Here is a 17,901-nt window from a genome sequence, read left to right as displayed (position 1 = left end):
CCCGCTGTGGCTGAAAAAAACAAATATTTCCAGATTAGAAAGAGGCTTTCTTGGGAAATGTTAGGTTTTAAACTCCACTAAAGGATTGTGGGAGAGAAAAAGCAATACGTTCTACTGCCTAATCCATTTCCTCCAGTGAGATTCATGCAATTTGAGCAAGATGAAAGAGAAATTTAATATTTGAGCTTCTCTCATCAGATTTTAACCTGCGAGACAAATGGAGGATGGGGGTTGTTGTTCTTTATCCTAAACCACTTATGTTGGAAAAATAACAGTCAGACCTCAGAGGCTGAGCTAAACATACTGCATGTTCACTTCTTCTCACGTATCACCATGTAAAATTTAGCAGTCATCCAGACCCCCGTGGACTCGATGCATTCACCCTTCTGGCCGCCTGCGTGAGCAGATGGAGAGATTGCACCGAGGGCCGGAGGTGACCCTTACTTCACTGAGATCCCCACCCTCCACCCCCCATCCTGGGCTGATAGACGCGTTCTGGCATTTTCCTCACACGCCACATCGCCAGGGAGCCATCTTTGATTCGACCTACAGGGACGACTCAGAGTCTTCCAATAAAGAGCCACAGGAATGTAAAGTTGTGAATACCTAAATATTTAATAGCTGGTGATATTATTATCACATCTGTACACCGGCTTCACTTATTATAGTCTGGCCTTATGAGATTGGACGGGCTGAACGACACCGGTCAAAGCATAAAACCTCCACGACCAATCAGTGTTTGAGTCTCTGCAGCGATTAATCTGCTGCTGACTGATCAGGATGATGACGCTCGCAAATAAAAACAGAACAAAAGATGTGAGAAGTGTGGCATCATGGGAAATGTACCAAGGGGTAAAATGTTCATGGATGACATACGATCAAAAGATTTATTTATTCATTCCTAAGTCAGGTTTGACTTCTCCACGGATGGCCAAATGAAACGCACCCAGCGTGGATTTATAAAGGTTTTTGGTTTTTTTAGAAACCTTTGAAAAGATATAAAAAGTCAAAGTATATCACAAATATCTCATCTTTTTAAAATTTTAAAGCATAAATGCTATACATTGTTAGCTGTAACCTCTTTTCACCTTTCACATTTTAGTGATTATAATAATTTAAAAGTGGTTTTGCCAGTTGAGCAATAAGCTTAGCTTCTGCAGAATTTTGTCCAGAGCCTCATTTATGAAATAACTCATTTGTCAAATGCACAAATAAATTTTTTTTCTAATGTTTCCATGCAGTGACATAATAAAACACAGATTCCAGCTCCGGTCACATGCTGGTCTGATTTAACAAACCCTCACCTGAACAGAACTCTGCTCCACATGAAAGTGTGTGACGCCGGACTGAGAGGAGGACGAGGTAAACTCCTGGTTCTCAAACTGCCTCTTGACGCTGGCGAGGCCTCCAGGAAGCGAACAAGCCTCTGTCTCATCCATCATCTGCGAACAGGAAACAGATGCCATGAAACACCTGGAAATCCATCTGCACATGTAAAATGCATTAAGCGCCCGGCGAGGGTAAGGTTCGTCGGAGACGCACGAGATTGGATCTGACCTTGGTGAACTGACATGCTCTCATTGATTATGAATATGTTTTACATCCAGTTATGCAAATATAGAAGTGAATGAAAGAGGATTATGTTAATGCTTCAGAAAACATCAATCAGGAATTTATGTGTTTTTTAAAAAGCGAATAATTATAAAGCCTTAACAGCGAGGACGGGATGTGTTCTTCACAGTTCTCTATAAAGGTAAGTACCTGTAATAAAGTCTTTAACATAAAATCAAATTAAATTCAATCTAAATCAAAGTCTATTTTTCTGTTTATTTTCTGGCAGATATTTCAGAAAAGAAAATTAATGCATGTACTTTTCCCACGTTCCTCCTGTGACACAGAGCAAGACATCGATATGAAATGTCGTCTTTCAGATCCGTCCCTTTAATGGAACAAAAAGCCTGTTCAATTCTTTTTATTGGGCTGTGGAAGGAATTACCCCTCAAACTGTGGAAAATACCAGAAGTCTGCTTTTCTTGGCGAAGAGGAGAGAGAAAGGAAAACTCATAAGGATGAAGAATGCAGTCCTTACTCACTTATTATAATGGCCTTTTGGGATTGTCAATTATTTAACTAATAAAACATTTATATGTGGGCTTCTACATGTATGCCTCCTCAGGAAGTGTAATATATATGAAAAGCCTGCTGCAAACACACACACACACACACACACACACACACACACACACACACACACACACACACACACGGTCCCCTTTCCTTTCATGCAAATGAAGGTGAGAATGCAGTTTGTTCGTTCTTGCAGGGCAGTTTAGGCCGCTGACATTTCACAGCAGGGCAGCTCGTCATCAATATTTTATCACCTGAAGATGCGACGGCTCCATTGATCTGACATGAAATCCTCATGTCTCATTCGAAGTGAACCTTCTCATGCATTCAGGCAGGTTCTAGCAGTCATTTGCATCCTTTAGAATCATGAGAATATGTAAGCAAAGACAAACTTATTCACCTTGGTTCCCCAGAAACACCCACTGGTTACGTGATTTGGGATAAATGTAATATCAAAGTTTGCATCCTTAGTTTTAGTGAATCTGTTCAGGCTTTTTCCATTTCCATTTTTATAGAGTTTTTATCTCTTTTTTATCTTCTGCACTTCTGTAAACCCTGCTTGAGCCCCTTCAAAATAAAAGCCTGTGTTTTATCAATGTCCTGTTGCTCAGAATTTTCTTAAAAACTGATCCTGGATCATATTTGGACCACATATATTTGTAGTTTTGTGCATGCAGACGTCTTTTGTCGGGCTCGGGGGCTTGACTGCTGACAGACCGGACTGACCGCCGTCCATCATGAGTTCTGCTATCTTTAAACACCTTGTCACTCCCGTGTGGACGTGCAGACAACAGCTGCAATGATATAGAGGAAAAACAAGATTCCTACACTGATTCCCTGTGGCAACTTGTCTCCCTACCATCACCCCTTCCTCCCTCTTCCTCCCACACTCACTTTCAGCTGTCAGTATGGTCACCACACGAGGCTACAACCACTAAACACCGAGGCTGGGATTGCTGCCGCACTGCTGCACCATTAATTACCGATAAAGCCGTTCTTTTCCGCAGGTATTACTATGAAACTATCAATGAAATAATGAAGCACATTTATTGAATTTGTCTCATGGTTGTTATTTGAGGCATGATTATGAGTTCCAGCCTTTTATAAAAAGCAACAAGCCTCTCGAGGCGCCGCTTTAGCGTGATGCTGCCGCAGCTAGAAAAGCACTCGTTCTTGTGTTAACAACACCTCTCATCTGTTCTGAAGCCTCCTGTGGCTTGTTACTATGCAGGGCTGCGATCAGCGAACAGTAGATACTCTCACGGCAGCAGGGGACAACTTCCAGTCATTTCTATACCTATTAATTATAATTTCAATGTTCAAATTCATTCCTTAATCCCAGTATTAATAGCATCCAAAGCAGCTGTCCGGACCAATCTCGTGCAGCGGCTCCAGAACGTGTCGGGCCTCCTGTTCTGCAGCAACGGCTCCGACCTTTCACTTCTTTTATTAGTTTGACCAGTTTGCCAGTTTAGAAACCAGAATGAATTTTTCGCTCTGCAAAAAAACAATAAAATGCACTCATAAGCTTTTATTTCCATTAAGTTGTTATGTACTAGCTGGAACAAGGAAAGACATTTTCCAGCAGGCAAGGCTTTATTTTAATACCGCGATGACTCACTGTATTGGCCTTGTCTGACTAATTGCACACATAGTTGAATTACCAGGTTTATAAAGTGCACACGTACGCTTTTTGGTCCATAATGACTCATATATTCAGATTTTTTTCCTCTTATTTAATCAAAGGAGCAATAATCTGTGAAGGCCTGTTGATGTGCTGCCTGCCTGGATTTGTCTGTATCTGCTGCAGATGCGGTTAAATGACTCCAACGCAGTATAATGGTTATTTTGTGTTCTGCCTCTTTGTGTCTGTGCGTGGTTAACCTTGTCTGTGCGTCTGCAGTGCGTGCACATAATATAAATAATAATCACAGCCTCATATCGTCACTCTGACTTTAAAAATACAGACGATGATGAGAAAGTCCAATAAAGGAAAAGGTAGACATTATTACAGATTACAGCATTACTTATGCTGAATACGCTACAAACAGTATCACATAAAATAAGATGAGATCAGATGAAATGAAATGAGATGAGATAAGATAAGATAAGATAGAATACGTTAAATCAAGTTAAATTAAGAGAGAGAAAGAAAGAAAGAAAGAAAGAAAGAGGGAAGAAAGTAAGATTTTTTTTTGTTTGCAAAACCACTTACATCGCATTCAAACATTTTACAATTTTACATTAGATGAAAGCACTAAAGTGCTTCAGAAGAAGATGTTTTTGCAAAAACACCAATCACATTCAGAAAATTTTACAATTTTTCATTAGATGAAATTGCTAAAGTGCTTCAAAAACACTAAAAAAGAAAGAAAGTACAGTATTTTTCCGCACTATAAGGCGCACTGGACTATAAGGCGCACCCTCAATAATTTCTTTGTTTTATCATTTATTTCATATATGAGGCGCACCGGATTATAAGGCGCACACAATTTTAAAAAAAAAGTATTTGATAAACTGCAGCGGCTGTAGTTGCACAATCTGTCCACTAGATAGAGCCGCGCTGCTCAGACAGTCATGATTGCATTCATGACTTCCTGACTACCTCTGAATGGCCCCTTTTGTTATGTCAATGAGCCATTCCGAGCCTCATCAAGGAAACCTGATCACTTTGCCATCTTAGAAAGAAGTCAACACGCATATTAAAAAACCTGACATTAAAAACTGGTTAAATTCATTACGAGTGCAGTCAGTGCCAACAGAGCGGATTATTTCCTGATCTGAAGTTTGAAGCAGATATTTAAGCTCCGACGTTCGTCTTCGTTTATTAATTAAATATTGTTTCGATTGATCGGTAGTCCAGTCGGAGGTGAGGTGCAGCTATTTGCTGCTGTGTGTTCTAAAAATTTTTTAACTAGTTTTTAATGTCAAGCTGCTAATTTCCTGGCAAATGTGACGCTGTTTTACTCCTAGAACTGACTTTAACGTCGGTGTCTCACCACTGCTGCAGACAAAACACACAAGCCTGAATGCACCCCTCCGCCACCCCCCCAGAGCTATCAACTACATTTGTAAATCAATGCAGCACACCCGTTGACACCTTTGACTAGCAGTGACTCTGCTCTTGAAATTTCAGAAAAGGCTGGAAGTTCATCTTTGAGGGTCTTTATTCACCTTTATGCCAGTTTCTCCGTGTGTTTCCACAGACTAATAGAATGGACCGTCACTAGATTCCAGATGACAGCACAATGGCATTTTTAGACCAGTTCAGTTTAAAGTGGGATATTTCTGACGCCAAATAGTTACAAATACTGAGATCAGTCAGTCAGTCAAACTTTATTAATAGAATTGTTAAAAGTTCCTTATGTTTTTCTACGTAACCACCGGTGCTCCTACAGTCTGCTCTACCGTCTGAGAGCAGCTCAGTCAGAGCCGGGACTTTGGTGACGCCCCTTGACTACCGTTGTTAGGGGGCGTGGGCCCGAGTGCCTTGTGAGGGGGCTCCCCTGGTGGCGGAGTGCGGCATGACTGGCGGCCAGACTGCCGGCTTTTTTTCAGCGATCATGTTTTTAACCAATATTAATATGAATATTAATCCATATATAAAATGCACTGGATTATAAGGCGCACTACGGGATTATGAGAACATCTGAGGCTTTTAGGTGCGCCTTATATTGCGGAAAATATGGTAATTATACTTTCCTAATCCCCAGGTGGGGAAATTAATTTACTTTTTCACTCAGCTGTACATGTAAGCGAACCTAAGTTAAGTTAAGTTAAGTTAAGTTAAGTTAAGTTAAGTTAAGTTGAGTTAAAGAGTGACTGAGTCCAAAGAGTTACTGAGATAACATGGGACATTCAAAGATATAAATATATTGGAAATCCTGTCCAGCCGTTGCCAGACTTGTGGTTGGCAAATAGATTTTTGTTTCAAATTTTTAAAAAAAATATTTTTTCAATTTAAAGTACATTTTAATGCAGAGATTCTGACAACATGCTAACTCAGACTCTCAAAATCAGATGGAAGTACCACGAAAAAAATACTCCAGTATCACATATCTGTACTTTTTGGCAATGCCGGAACTGAATGACCCGTTGAGTCGTCCGTGGCGTCACATTGTCAGTTTAACAGTTTCTGCCGCCTCCCTGTCTCCCTGTATATCCTCCCCCCTTCTCTCCTTACGTCCATGTGGGGGTGTCGCCTTACCGCCACAGACGAGGAGCTGCTGCTTTCCTTCTTCGTCACAGCCGCCTGGTACATTGCCAGCCGCTCCTTCACTGACACCGGCTCGTTCTCCTGACTGTCCTGGGGGGCCCAGTCCTGGGGGAGTCCTGACCCGGGTCTGCCTGGGCTGCCTGCAGCTACACCATCACAAAGACAACACACAGAGTGAACTTTACGCCACAGAAGTTGTCGTTTGGTAAATGGAGAAAAGGAGAGTGACCGTGCCAACCGGATCAATCAAATTGATTTCCTGCTGCTGTGTAGGTTTTCTCCGCTGCAGCAGGAGGTGGTGTTCGGTTTAAGTTGTGGTTTTATCGACATAAAAACCCCGAACCTGAGTTTGATTATGCTAGCCGCGTCCTGCTGGACACTGTGGAGACATTAACCACCAAACGGCCGGAGGCGGACAATCCCAAACACATATCAGCACCAAACCGAAACAGAACGCTCATCAATCACACGGCATCTACTTTACGACGCTCCATATTGCTTGGCACATCCCGGCGGATAGCCAATTAGAGAAGACAACTGATTTTACATCTGACTTTGCTGCGCTACAAAGCATCATTAGGAAACAGAGAAGGCTCCATTAAGGCTCGGCGTACACCCACACTGGACCTTTTAGCTCTTGGTGTTTTCTCTCTCTCCGGCAAAGACACCGTGGGATGAGACAAGACCCGAAATAGAAATTATTCTCTCTCATTATTTGCTCACATCGGGACCTTTTGACTTTTAAAACCTCCTCCTTGGTGTGTTTTTCGCGTCAGGCACTTAGATTTTCCCCTCTTGCGCCGCAGAGATCAGTGACAGATTCGGCTCCTAGCGGTGTAGTACGTTCTGTTCATCCTTATCATTTCTCTGAGGCCACTTATAGTGTATATATGTGATTACACCAGCTTATTATTACACAGTCCTGATATATTCATGGTCAAAATGAAGAAATCAAACACTATCTTACAGGTAAAGCATAGGAAAAGCAACAGATTTAACACGGAGAAGTCATTTTTAGGCAAAATACCTAGCTGTGATTTTTTTTTTATAGCAAGTCAGGCAAATCAGAGCTGCAGGATGCATTTAATCTTAATTATTTCTTGACAAATTATAAAGCCATGATTGGCTAATCAGTCCAAAACCAGACCAGAATCCAAAAATAAATGGGTTTCATTGGCTCATTTTTAAATGTACAAGTTAAAAACTGTGATTGTTTGCTTGTTCCTTATTGAAAATCACTCTGTGAATCATAATTTACTTCTGCCCTGGAGTTTACATCAGTTTACATCAGATTCAATTTATTTTTCTTTTTTGGTTCCGTTTTTTGTCAGATCCAACTGGAAACGCTTCGAGGCACATTTTGGAAAAAAAATGATCGAGACTTTTACTTCCAGAATCACAGAAACCAAAAAATGTTTTTTTAATCCTAAAATGTTTTAAAAAATGGATAGAATATAAAGAAATAAGAGCTGGAAATAAAAGGAGCTCAGGGATTTATTGTGAGTGATTAGCATCCTGCTCTATCCCGTAACAATGCACAGATGTATTTGTGTCACTTACTGGTGTGACCCGGTGTTAATACGGGACGACAACACGTTCCCGTCATTAGACTCTTTTTAGCTTTCTGCAACGTCCGGCATGTTTGTGTCACCAATCATGGAGAGAAAGGCTGCTGGAGACAGCAGCATCTGAAAATAAACTGGGTTTTACCGCTAACGTCCTATAAATATGGATCAGAAATCCAACGCCTGAGGCCGACGAGGAGCCTAACCTACTGACTCGGTGACAGAAGCACAAGGGTAATGCTCTAATCCATCACCTGAGGTAAATACTGAAGTCATGGATGAGGCATCTGATGTATGAGCGCGGTGACAACAGCGCTTTAGATATCTCTGGCTTCTCAGAAGAGGATGCCACGCGCAAAGCTGCCATAGCATGGAGGTGAGGTAACCAGGAGGCTGATGGGGAAAAAAAAAAGAAAAACACCCCTGCCTTTTTATAAATCGACTCCATCTGCAGCGTCATGCCCCCCCCCCCCCCATGAGGAGGAGAATTTATGGGGTGGAAGTCTGTGTGGAGTCGTCTGATTAAAAAAAAAGAAAAAGAAAAATGAAAAGGAACTCGTGACGAGGATCATTTCAAAGATTTGAAACTCGTTTCAGAATCTCCCTGCGTTGCTGTTAATTAGCGCTAGCATCAGCGGATGTTTAATTACCATTAATAATAGCTTCCAAACAATATTTCACGTTACACACAACGAGAGGCCAGGGCTCTGTTTATCCTGCTATTTAACTCGGGCTTACGCTTCTAATTTGTGTAATTTTATTTTTTTGACGGCGGATCAATCTGACCACCATTCTCTGAGCATTAGCTTATATTTCCATCAAAGCAGTGGCAGCATAAGGGGACAGCCTCCCACTGGGGGTAATGGAAGTGGATGAGGGTGGGAAAAGTCAGCGGGGGAGGCGATTCTGCCATCACTACGCACTCAGCGGCTACATTGAGCCCAGCTGAGGGCCATTGACCTCCGCCGTCGCCGCCTCCACGCTGCTAAAAAGCGATGGGAGGTGAAGAACCAGTGAGGAAGAGAGGAGGTGAAGGGCTGCAACGGGGGGCAAAAGACAAGAGGAATCTTTCGAGGAAAAGGCAGAAAAAGGATCATTTCAGCGTTTGAGGAAGGCAACAGGAAGCTGGAAGCTAAACGGAGGCCCACAGATGTGCGTCCGACAATCGCCCCGATGTCAAACCCCTTTCCTGACGACAGAAGCCTTAAGCAACCCAATTTTCCCCTCATTACTTACTGACCGAAGCGTTTGGCTGGCAAAGGTTTGACAGGAGAGCCCAATCAAGTCGCACTAATTGAAATGTCACCCATGGAGGGGTATTTCTTTCCCCGCACACAAAAGAGAAACAGGCACAATAATTGAGCTGTCAAACCTATCAAAATAACCTCTTTACATCGACAGTGGATTAGCCCCCGGTGCTTCCTTTTGCTACGATAAGCACTTTGTCTTTGATTTGCTACGCTTTCAGAATATTCCGCATCAGATGGCTGCCGGTCACGTCTGCTGGAAGGAAACAGGAACGGACTCATGCATGTTTTATGACAATTCACAAATCCTTGAGGAACACACTCCAGCATCACGTCTCTATTTTTTTTTTTTTCCATGATGACAACACAATACAGCTTCACTTCATCTCATTTCCAGCGTTACATCAAACAGTCATGATGTACCCGAGTACATCAAAACTATTCATTATGGGGTAAAATGTCATCCACCATTTCTAATCTGTCTCTTTCCACTTCTTGTGCCTCCGTGGATAAAAAAAATAAATCACTTTAAGAGAGGCATGCTGACTCGGGGCTCACGCAGATACAAGAACCGGCCATTCTTACCTTATTCAAGTGTGGAGGAAAAGGAAAAGGGAGTAAAATCCAGCTGAATAGAAGGAGCCCTTGGGTCTCCAGATAACCAAACAGGCTTCTTTAGCGGATGGGGAGGCTTGGAGACCAGCTCCAGCAGCAAGCTCTGAGGCCAAATGAGGCCCAGGCATCCGGTGACAGCTGATTTTATTTTAGAAGTCTCCCTCAGTTTAAAAAAAAAAGGGGGGGGGGCAGGGTAGGTGGATGGAAGTGGGTTGGCTTTTTTTAGCATCAATGTACCCAACATGCCCTTAACCTTATGTCACAGCAGTCTTACAGACCCAGACGTCCTGGGGAAGCAGATACTCGGCACATCCTTCACTGGAGGAGTCGAGTACAGGGGGGGGGGGGGGGGGGTACATGGCATTTGGAATCAGTGTTTGTTAGCATGGTAAATATCATGGCATTTAATAACTGGGCACAGATGAGGAGAAAGATTTCATGCTAAGTTCAGACATGAAGCTGAAACAACACGTGACGGAAACATTTTAGGAAAGAAATTTACTTCCTGTCCTTTTTTTTGCAAAAGGAAGACATGAATATTACAATTTAAGGTCACAAAAAGGTGCTGACAAGCATTTTTTTTTTACTTCTGAATGTCTTCATGCTAAGTTAGGCTAACCAGCTGATGTTAGCATGGTTAGCATCCAGATAAGAGAGTGGCATCAATCCTTTCATTCAACTCCGGACAGGAAAACAAATGAGCTTATTTCCAAAATGTCACACTCCTCATCTGAAATTGACGACTGGGAGTAAAATTGACATTCCTGCGCCGTGTCTTTTCCCTGCATGGCCATGAGTCTTTGTGCAATATTGATTATTGATCTCTGAGCTCAGCATCAATTATAGTCGGGGAATGGTGGTTCTAGATAAAAGCTTCCTCTCAGATGTTGTTTTCCCAGAGAAACACATTAAATCATGTTCGGCATGATAGAAATTTGCTTTCCGATAGGCACCTGTCTGGAGTTAAATATTTCCCACAGCAAATGCTCAATTTTTTAAAAATGTCATGACTGATTTAAATCATTTTGCAGAGTTTTTCTCTGTGAGGCTAAAAACCCATCTTTCCCGGGACGATGATGCCTTTGAACGCCTCAAAACAGGGGGAATTCAGGCCAAAAATGGAGCCTGGGAGACTTTTAAAATTCCAGACCCACTCAAACAGGTCATTGGTGAACATCAGGAGGTATAATACCTTCTCTCTTTTCATTCTCTTTGCCTTTGTTCCCTCCTTCCTCCGTGAACAAACATCGCCCTGAAGCAAAGGCAAAGGTCCTCTTTTAATCCCGTGACCTTATGCCGGCGTCTGATCAGCCCGGAGCTCTTTCATTCGCTCTCTCTCTCTCTCTCTCTCTCTCTCTCAACCTGCATCCTTCTTTCTGAACACGAGAGACTCTGGACCAAACAGCCCTGGAATCATTTATGTCTGCTGTCACCGACCTGGTGTGTGAAACACAAGGTGAGCCCGCCCCCCCACGGGGTGAGCACTGGCGGCGCATCAGCCAGAGACAAGTGTGATTATCAGGCTTGTGGAGAAGCTGCAGTCTGCTGATAATCCCACTGAAATTGCACATGGATTTCCTGTTGGTAAAGTGGAAAATAAACATACTCCCATGGAATACCTAATGAGGGGCTCTGACAATATCCACGAGTCCAGAGGGATCCACGTTTGGGTTCTAAACCGAAATAACGGGATGTTTTTGTCCTCATCTGTTGAGCAAACTAAATGTTTTATAAATGTGAAACAAAAAGATGACATGAATCAGATTGAAAGACTACAAGCAACATAAACATGAGCTCATCTTCATATAAAAAGAGAAAAATATAGAAACGAACAGGAGCACAGGAAGAACTGTGAGGTGTTTCATGTTTTATTACTTTTATATAACAGTTGAACATCTTTATTTTAGTTGTTAAAATGCTGTGAATTGCTAAAGCATCAGATAAGTAGCATTAGCTGAAGTGAAACCTGAATTAATTGAGTTAAAAGTGTGTTTTATTGTTCTTTATTCTTTTCATTTATGAGCAGATAATTATTTTTTTTTGCAAAATGTTTGCACAAGCAGCTCAGCCTCTATGCAAGGTGAAACCAAAGGTATCAAGAGTGCAATCATAATAACACGCCTTAAAGATTAGAGACTGAATTTACTCAATGAGGTTGCAAAACATTATATTTAAATGCCAAAGAGTTCAGTGAAGAATTCACACATTCCCATGCATGCCAAACCTACACATTGTGCAGACGTATTGATTCGCCCACACACACACACACAAACACGCCTCACATCGATACCCAACATCGTCAAACTTCAATTTTTTTTTCCATTTCTGAGCATCAATAAAGTCTTAAAGGCTAATTTGTGTCCCGTAATAACCTCTGACGGTTATCTGAAATCGACTGGAGTAAAAAAATCTTTGTTTTTCCTGGAGGATTATATCATAAAGCCATCATCAACCGGCTGGGAAGAGAGGAATTTAAGTGAAAACTTTCAATCGGCATTTGTTCCCGTTGGAAAATGGGCAAAGTGCATCTGACAAGTTAATCGAAGAAATGTAAAAATATGCGCTCGCCTTTTTTAAATAATACAATGTGAATACACTTGAACTCCTATTCTTGTGCTCGCCACACTGCCAGCCGCAGCTTCACGCCGGTTATTCAGATTCAGACTCGTAAACAAGGACGGTTGTGCTGAACAAGGTTTAGAGACGAGCTTTGCATCTGCTTAAAGCCCAGTTACTCCACCGGAGTGCCTTATTTGAATGTTGTGGATTTACAGGGAGCACCACCCCCACCTTCACCCCCACCTGTTGGTTTGACCTGGCAGATTATGCGGTGTTTGCATGTCGACATGTCGGCGGAGACAAAAAGCCATCGCTCCGTCAAGGCGAGTGGAAACCGGAGGATTGACGAGGAGCGACGACCCGGCTGGGAGATTTAGAGACAAGAAGGCGACACGACAACCTGATGGATCACAGGTGGAGCCACAGAGATGTGGGGGGTGGTGCCAGGTGAGGGTCAGGAGTGTGTGTTTGACACCTCCAACCTTCAACCAACAGCTACATATGAAGTGTGTGTATTAACTTTATGAATTTCCCATCATTAAAGGATCATAAAAGGTCATTAAAGTATATCTACCTACCTAACTCTACTACCTTTAGATTACGTGAAGCCTTTCAGATTATTATTTTTCATTTCATGATGTCATTTAGTGAATTCAAATCCACCAGGAACATGATAACCATCATTTTTATAGTTATTACCGGCGTATTAAAACGCCCCGGGAATGTTTTGACAAGCCTAATATAATCTTACACATTTTCAGGAGGCTTTTTTATCCTCATTTGTTTTTCTAAAGTTCCATAAAAGCGACACTCAGAGTGATACTTGAGAAGCAGAAAGCGCTCCATTTATTTTATTTGTGATCCTTGCAGAATATTAATAAAAATAAAAAAAGGGAAAAATGGACCTCACACCGCGCAAGCGAGCGTATCGCTATCAGCATCAGTGGGAAACAAACTGGTGGCAGCAAAACACAGCTTTGCTATCGCGGTAATGGAAGCGCAGTATCTAGCCGGCTCCCAGCTTCCCATTAAAAAGCTGCCAGAGGAGCCGGTCTTATCTGGACCAGAACAATCTAGTTTTCAAAACGTGCTTTCTGCCAAATGTTTATCTCGCAGAACAAATGGGACAGCGCAGTAACCATCCGACAGGCAGCTGGAGACACATCAGAAGATGCATCTGTTTAAACTGGAGACCATACTCACATGAGTCCTTGTTCTGGTCCTGGGTGAGACCGCCAGACGCCCCCCTTTTGGATGGAGAGGCCTGAACGCTCGGCGCTCCCTGGGTGGAGAGAAAAAGAAAGCTATCAGAAAAAAAACACCTGCGCTTTTTTGTTTTTTTTTCCATAAGAAAGAGGAAAGGTCATGCTAGGGGTCGTCACAAACAGCTGGCGGTGTCCGACACCACCTTGATGTGGACACGCGTGTTCACACCGACACACGTCGCATACCTTAAGCAAGACAAATGATGACATTTAAGCCCCCCGGTGAAAAGTTTGCTGCCGTCACCTGGTCGGCAAATACAACACACGCCATCCGTGACCTTGAAACGGGACGTGAACAGCAGTTAGTTCAAACAGCAGTTGGTTGAATTTTAATAGAGCTGCTTGTAGCTGGAACTCAAGGTGTTTTCACTTCCATTGATAAAGAGGCGCCACATTTACCAAACGCCGCGTCCTTGGTGTTTTCTCCTTCAAGCGTTTTGTAAAAACTTATAAGTCAGACGGTGCAACAGCAGCTATTCAGTTGCAAATCATTCCCACGTGGGCAAACACACCTGTGTCTGTGTGTAGGCATGTGTGTGTGAAGCGTGTGGGTGTGTGTTCCTGTGTTGTTGTTTTTTTATTTGCAAATCAAATGTATCCCCTGTGGCAGTTCTTTTTGTGTCAGCGTCTTTCCAGGCATCAACACAGAGTGAGAACAACCCCTCACATGGCACACACACACACACACACACACACACACACACACACACACACACACACGCACACACACACACACACTTCTGGCTAGTCTCTCCTTGAGATGTCAACCATATGCACCAAATGACAAAACATTGTCCTCAAAAATCAAAAATCCCATTTAGCAAATCCCTGGTAGACATTCGTGCTAATTTACATCGTGTCCCTGAGTGTTGCACACACACACACACACACACACACACACACACACACACACACACACACACACACACACACACACACACAAACACACACACACTTTGGCAAAACAGGTTTGTAAACATAATCTCTGTCCGCCGCTGTCATTCGCTCACGCTCGCTGAAGGAGGACTCACATCGAATGAAGCTCAAAATCAGTGAGCTGCGAGGAGCGGCGGCACGCGGTCCAAACCGGCTGCTAACCGCAGCCCCCTGATGCTACGTGTCTGACTGCGATATTAAAAAGCCCACAACGTGTGCAGCTTTGGCTCAGGGGACGATTAAGTGCACCAGCGGTCAGGATAGTGCAAATTTAAATTTGTATTTGCATGACTTTTTGTGGAGCTTGTTAAAGCTGGATGTGAAAAGTCCACAAATGAGTCATTCAAGGGGTTCAAACATTTATCTCTTGCCTACACTCCTCTTGAAATCTAAGTTTAGAAGCAATTTATGCAACTAGCGTGAGTTCCGCCGGTGTTGGTTCCTTTTGAAATCTTTTTTTCTGTACAATAATTGATCATTTTTGCTCCCATCTAAACAGATGGAGCTGCGCTGAACCTTACCAACTGGTTTTCTTGACTTAAACAGTTGCATTTATCAGCTTCTGCCCGTCAAAACCGATATAAAATGCACAACATTTGTGAGAAGAGTTCATTATCAAAGTTGTAAATATTAAAATGTTAAATGCGAAAGAGCAAAAACTGCTAAACAGATTTCCAATAACCTTGGATGGATCTTGCTTTTTTATTGGTGTTCATGCAGGTGAGGGGTGGAGCTGAAACGTAGAGCAACATATCATCTGCATAACGAGAGACCGACGTTCGTTATTCCCTAAAATCATCTTGTTTTCATAAAAATATTTACTTCCATTATCATTTCTCCCACAAAGGAGCTCACGTTCAGTTCAACACCTCCTTCTCTTATTATTTAACAGATGTACACTCTTTAATCTTGTGGATGAACAAATCATATGAAGTTATTACTTTTATCAAGAAAGCGTTTGCTCAAGCAGGAATGAAATTGGAATTCCAGGAAAATATTACAATGAACTTACCTTGAAATTCTTGTTCATGTTATTGCAATAAAGAATGTGTTTTGTTCCCAATAGCAAAAGCAAGTTTCAACAGCTAAAGAAAAGGAGCCGGTGTACAAGGAGAGATTGAAAATGAGTATTAGTTCCGCAGTGACCGATGAGTGGCTTTACAAAGCCATTCAAGGGCACAGAGAGGACCTCAGAGAGCATGATTATATGGTTATCTTACAAAAACAGCATCAGGTGGAGTGAATAAAAGCAGAGGAATGGATTCATCTTCAGTATTATAAAGGTAATGCAACACATTGTGGAGCAGAAATAATGTTCACGCTACGAGAGAGATTGGTTTTGACCTTTAGGTTCAGGGACTAATCTGGTATTAGCATCTTGTCAGTCAACGACCAAAAGTCACACATTTAAGTTCAACGTCCAATTGTGTCCACGATTCAACCAATCAGACATGAGTACTGCTGTAAAACCACCAGATGACCATCAGCAGGGCTGTCTAAACAGCGTTGAGTCGCTGCCATATGTTCTCTTTGCCTCTGGCTGTCATATTTCTATTTCGCTTTATTGTTGTGTCATTAGAGTCCAAAATAGAAAAGAGGAAGAGGAAGGAGGAAGGAGCGGGGTAGTACTCACTGACAGAGATAATAGAAGACAGTGCTTGTCTAAACGCTGCCACCTCGTCACGAGAGAAAATCCCTGTGGGAAAACAAAATGGTACAAAAAAAAAAAAATCCCTGGATCCTCAGTTAATGAAATCAATGCTGGCCATGTGGGACCAGGAGACGGGTGACAGACACCTACAAAGAGGCCAGTCCAACCTGTGATGGTGAAACCATGGTAACAAGAAATAAATAACGCCGGCGCCATAAGCCTGGGGAGGTGACTCTGTGACATTCTCCACCTTCACATTGGTGCCTATTAGAGGGAGAAATCACCAGAGCATAAACCGGTCTTGAGAACGGCGAGCTGGCTGTCACGCGTTCTGACACTCCAACGTTTTAACGCTGATTGCTTCGTATCAGCTATCGACGATTTCATCCACTAACTAGCGGCGCCGCTGCTAGCTGGGCTTTAATGGCGAGCAGCGGTCCACGGAGGGTTGATGAGAGGACCGTCTGCCTCTGTATTCTGAAAAGTTCTCCACTCCTATGTCATTCTCTGTTTTAAACACATCAATCTGAGGTAATCAATTACCTGAGAAGCAAAAGCAAAGGTTTTATTTTCTGGAATGACGACGTCTGAATCTGGTTTCACCTCGATTTTTGAGTTTTTCTTCAAACAAGAAGTTTAATTCATGTCATTTTACCTTTAACTTCGACTTCAGGCCTGAGAAAAGACGCCATTGCTCACTTGCGAGCCCCCCCCCCATTAAAGACTGCATATTCATCTATTAATTATGTGTAGGATCTCTCCAAAATGAAGCGCTTATTTGAACGCCATCTGTCAACCAGGCGTCATCTGTCTGCTCTCTAGGCTCAGTTGATGTGACATATTTTCCACGGCAGAGAGGATTCTGGGTCAGAACAGCCGGGGAAACAGGCTGGTTTGCATACTGCAAAAAAATAAAAAAATAAAATAAAAATGTGATGAGATATAGAATGACACCCAGGTATTTCTGGCATATATTTAATCTCATGATATGTGTGAATACAGCAGGGAAGCAGCAGCCAGATTAAACAAATTAGGTGTAATATGAGCTGATCCCAAAATCAAATATGCACAATCCGATTGGATGCCATTGGTTTAAATCCGATTGAGGGCGGGGTCGTCCCCCCCGTACTCAAACGGCTCGGGAACAGCTGCGAGTGCTTTAACGGCTGCAGCAGAATTTCAAACCGATAAAGTCCTCCTGCTCGATATCAGATGTGACATTTCCGAGGAGAGAGGGCACCCACCTCCACAGTATGCATCCTTAAGCACATTTAAGGTGGTATTTTTGGATTTCTCTCTCGTTCTTCCTCCATTTCTTTCCATTTTTGTTTCCTCCTCCCTGGCCTGCTGCAGTTTGCTCATTATCCTGCAGGTGAACCTGGGCCCTCGCCTGGGGGGCCAACAATTCCAGGAACTGTAATTTTTTTCAGCCGTTTCTGTCTGCATTGAGAGTTTCTGTCGTCACCTGTCTGGTTTAGAACCACCTCGTGAGTCAGAGCCAGCATTTTGCAAATGAAACGGTTAATTTGACGCCGATTACAGCGTCTGTGACTGGAGTGACAGGAGGGAAAAGACGTCACTCATACATGACTCACTGTTAGCGTACTTTGTTTTAAACGGCAGCATCCTTCAGCGGGTGAATAGTGCGTGCATCAGTGTGTGTGTGTGTGTGTGTGTGTGTCTGTGTGTGTGTATGTGTGTGTGTGTGTGTGTGTGTGTG

The 17,901-nt window shown here is 42.7% G+C and overlaps 1 protein-coding gene across 2 annotated transcripts in view; it reads right to left on the bottom strand.

Moving 5' to 3' along the window:
- LOC137591506 (xin actin-binding repeat-containing protein 2-like) overlaps window positions 1-17,901 on the bottom strand; it is a 38,565-nt gene that overhangs the window by 12,217 nt on the left and 8,447 nt on the right. For both annotated transcript variants that reach the window (XM_068309555.1, XM_068309554.1), the window contains exons 2-4: window positions 13,533-13,611; window positions 6,335-6,489; window positions 1,305-1,442 (exon numbers count right to left, since the gene is read on the bottom strand). In XM_068309555.1, the coding sequence (XP_068165656.1) occupies window positions 1,305-1,442; window positions 6,335-6,489; window positions 13,533-13,611 (372 nt within the window). The remainder of the gene's footprint in view (window positions 1-1,304; window positions 1,443-6,334; window positions 6,490-13,532; window positions 13,612-17,901) is intronic.

This window comes from Antennarius striatus, chromosome 24 (assembly GCF_040054535.1).
Source record: "Antennarius striatus isolate MH-2024 chromosome 24, ASM4005453v1, whole genome shotgun sequence".
Taxonomy (NCBI): domain Eukaryota; kingdom Metazoa; phylum Chordata; class Actinopteri; order Lophiiformes; family Antennariidae; genus Antennarius; species Antennarius striatus.
Note: the sequence above shows the minus strand (reverse complement) of the source record. Positions and strands in the feature narration are given on the sequence as shown.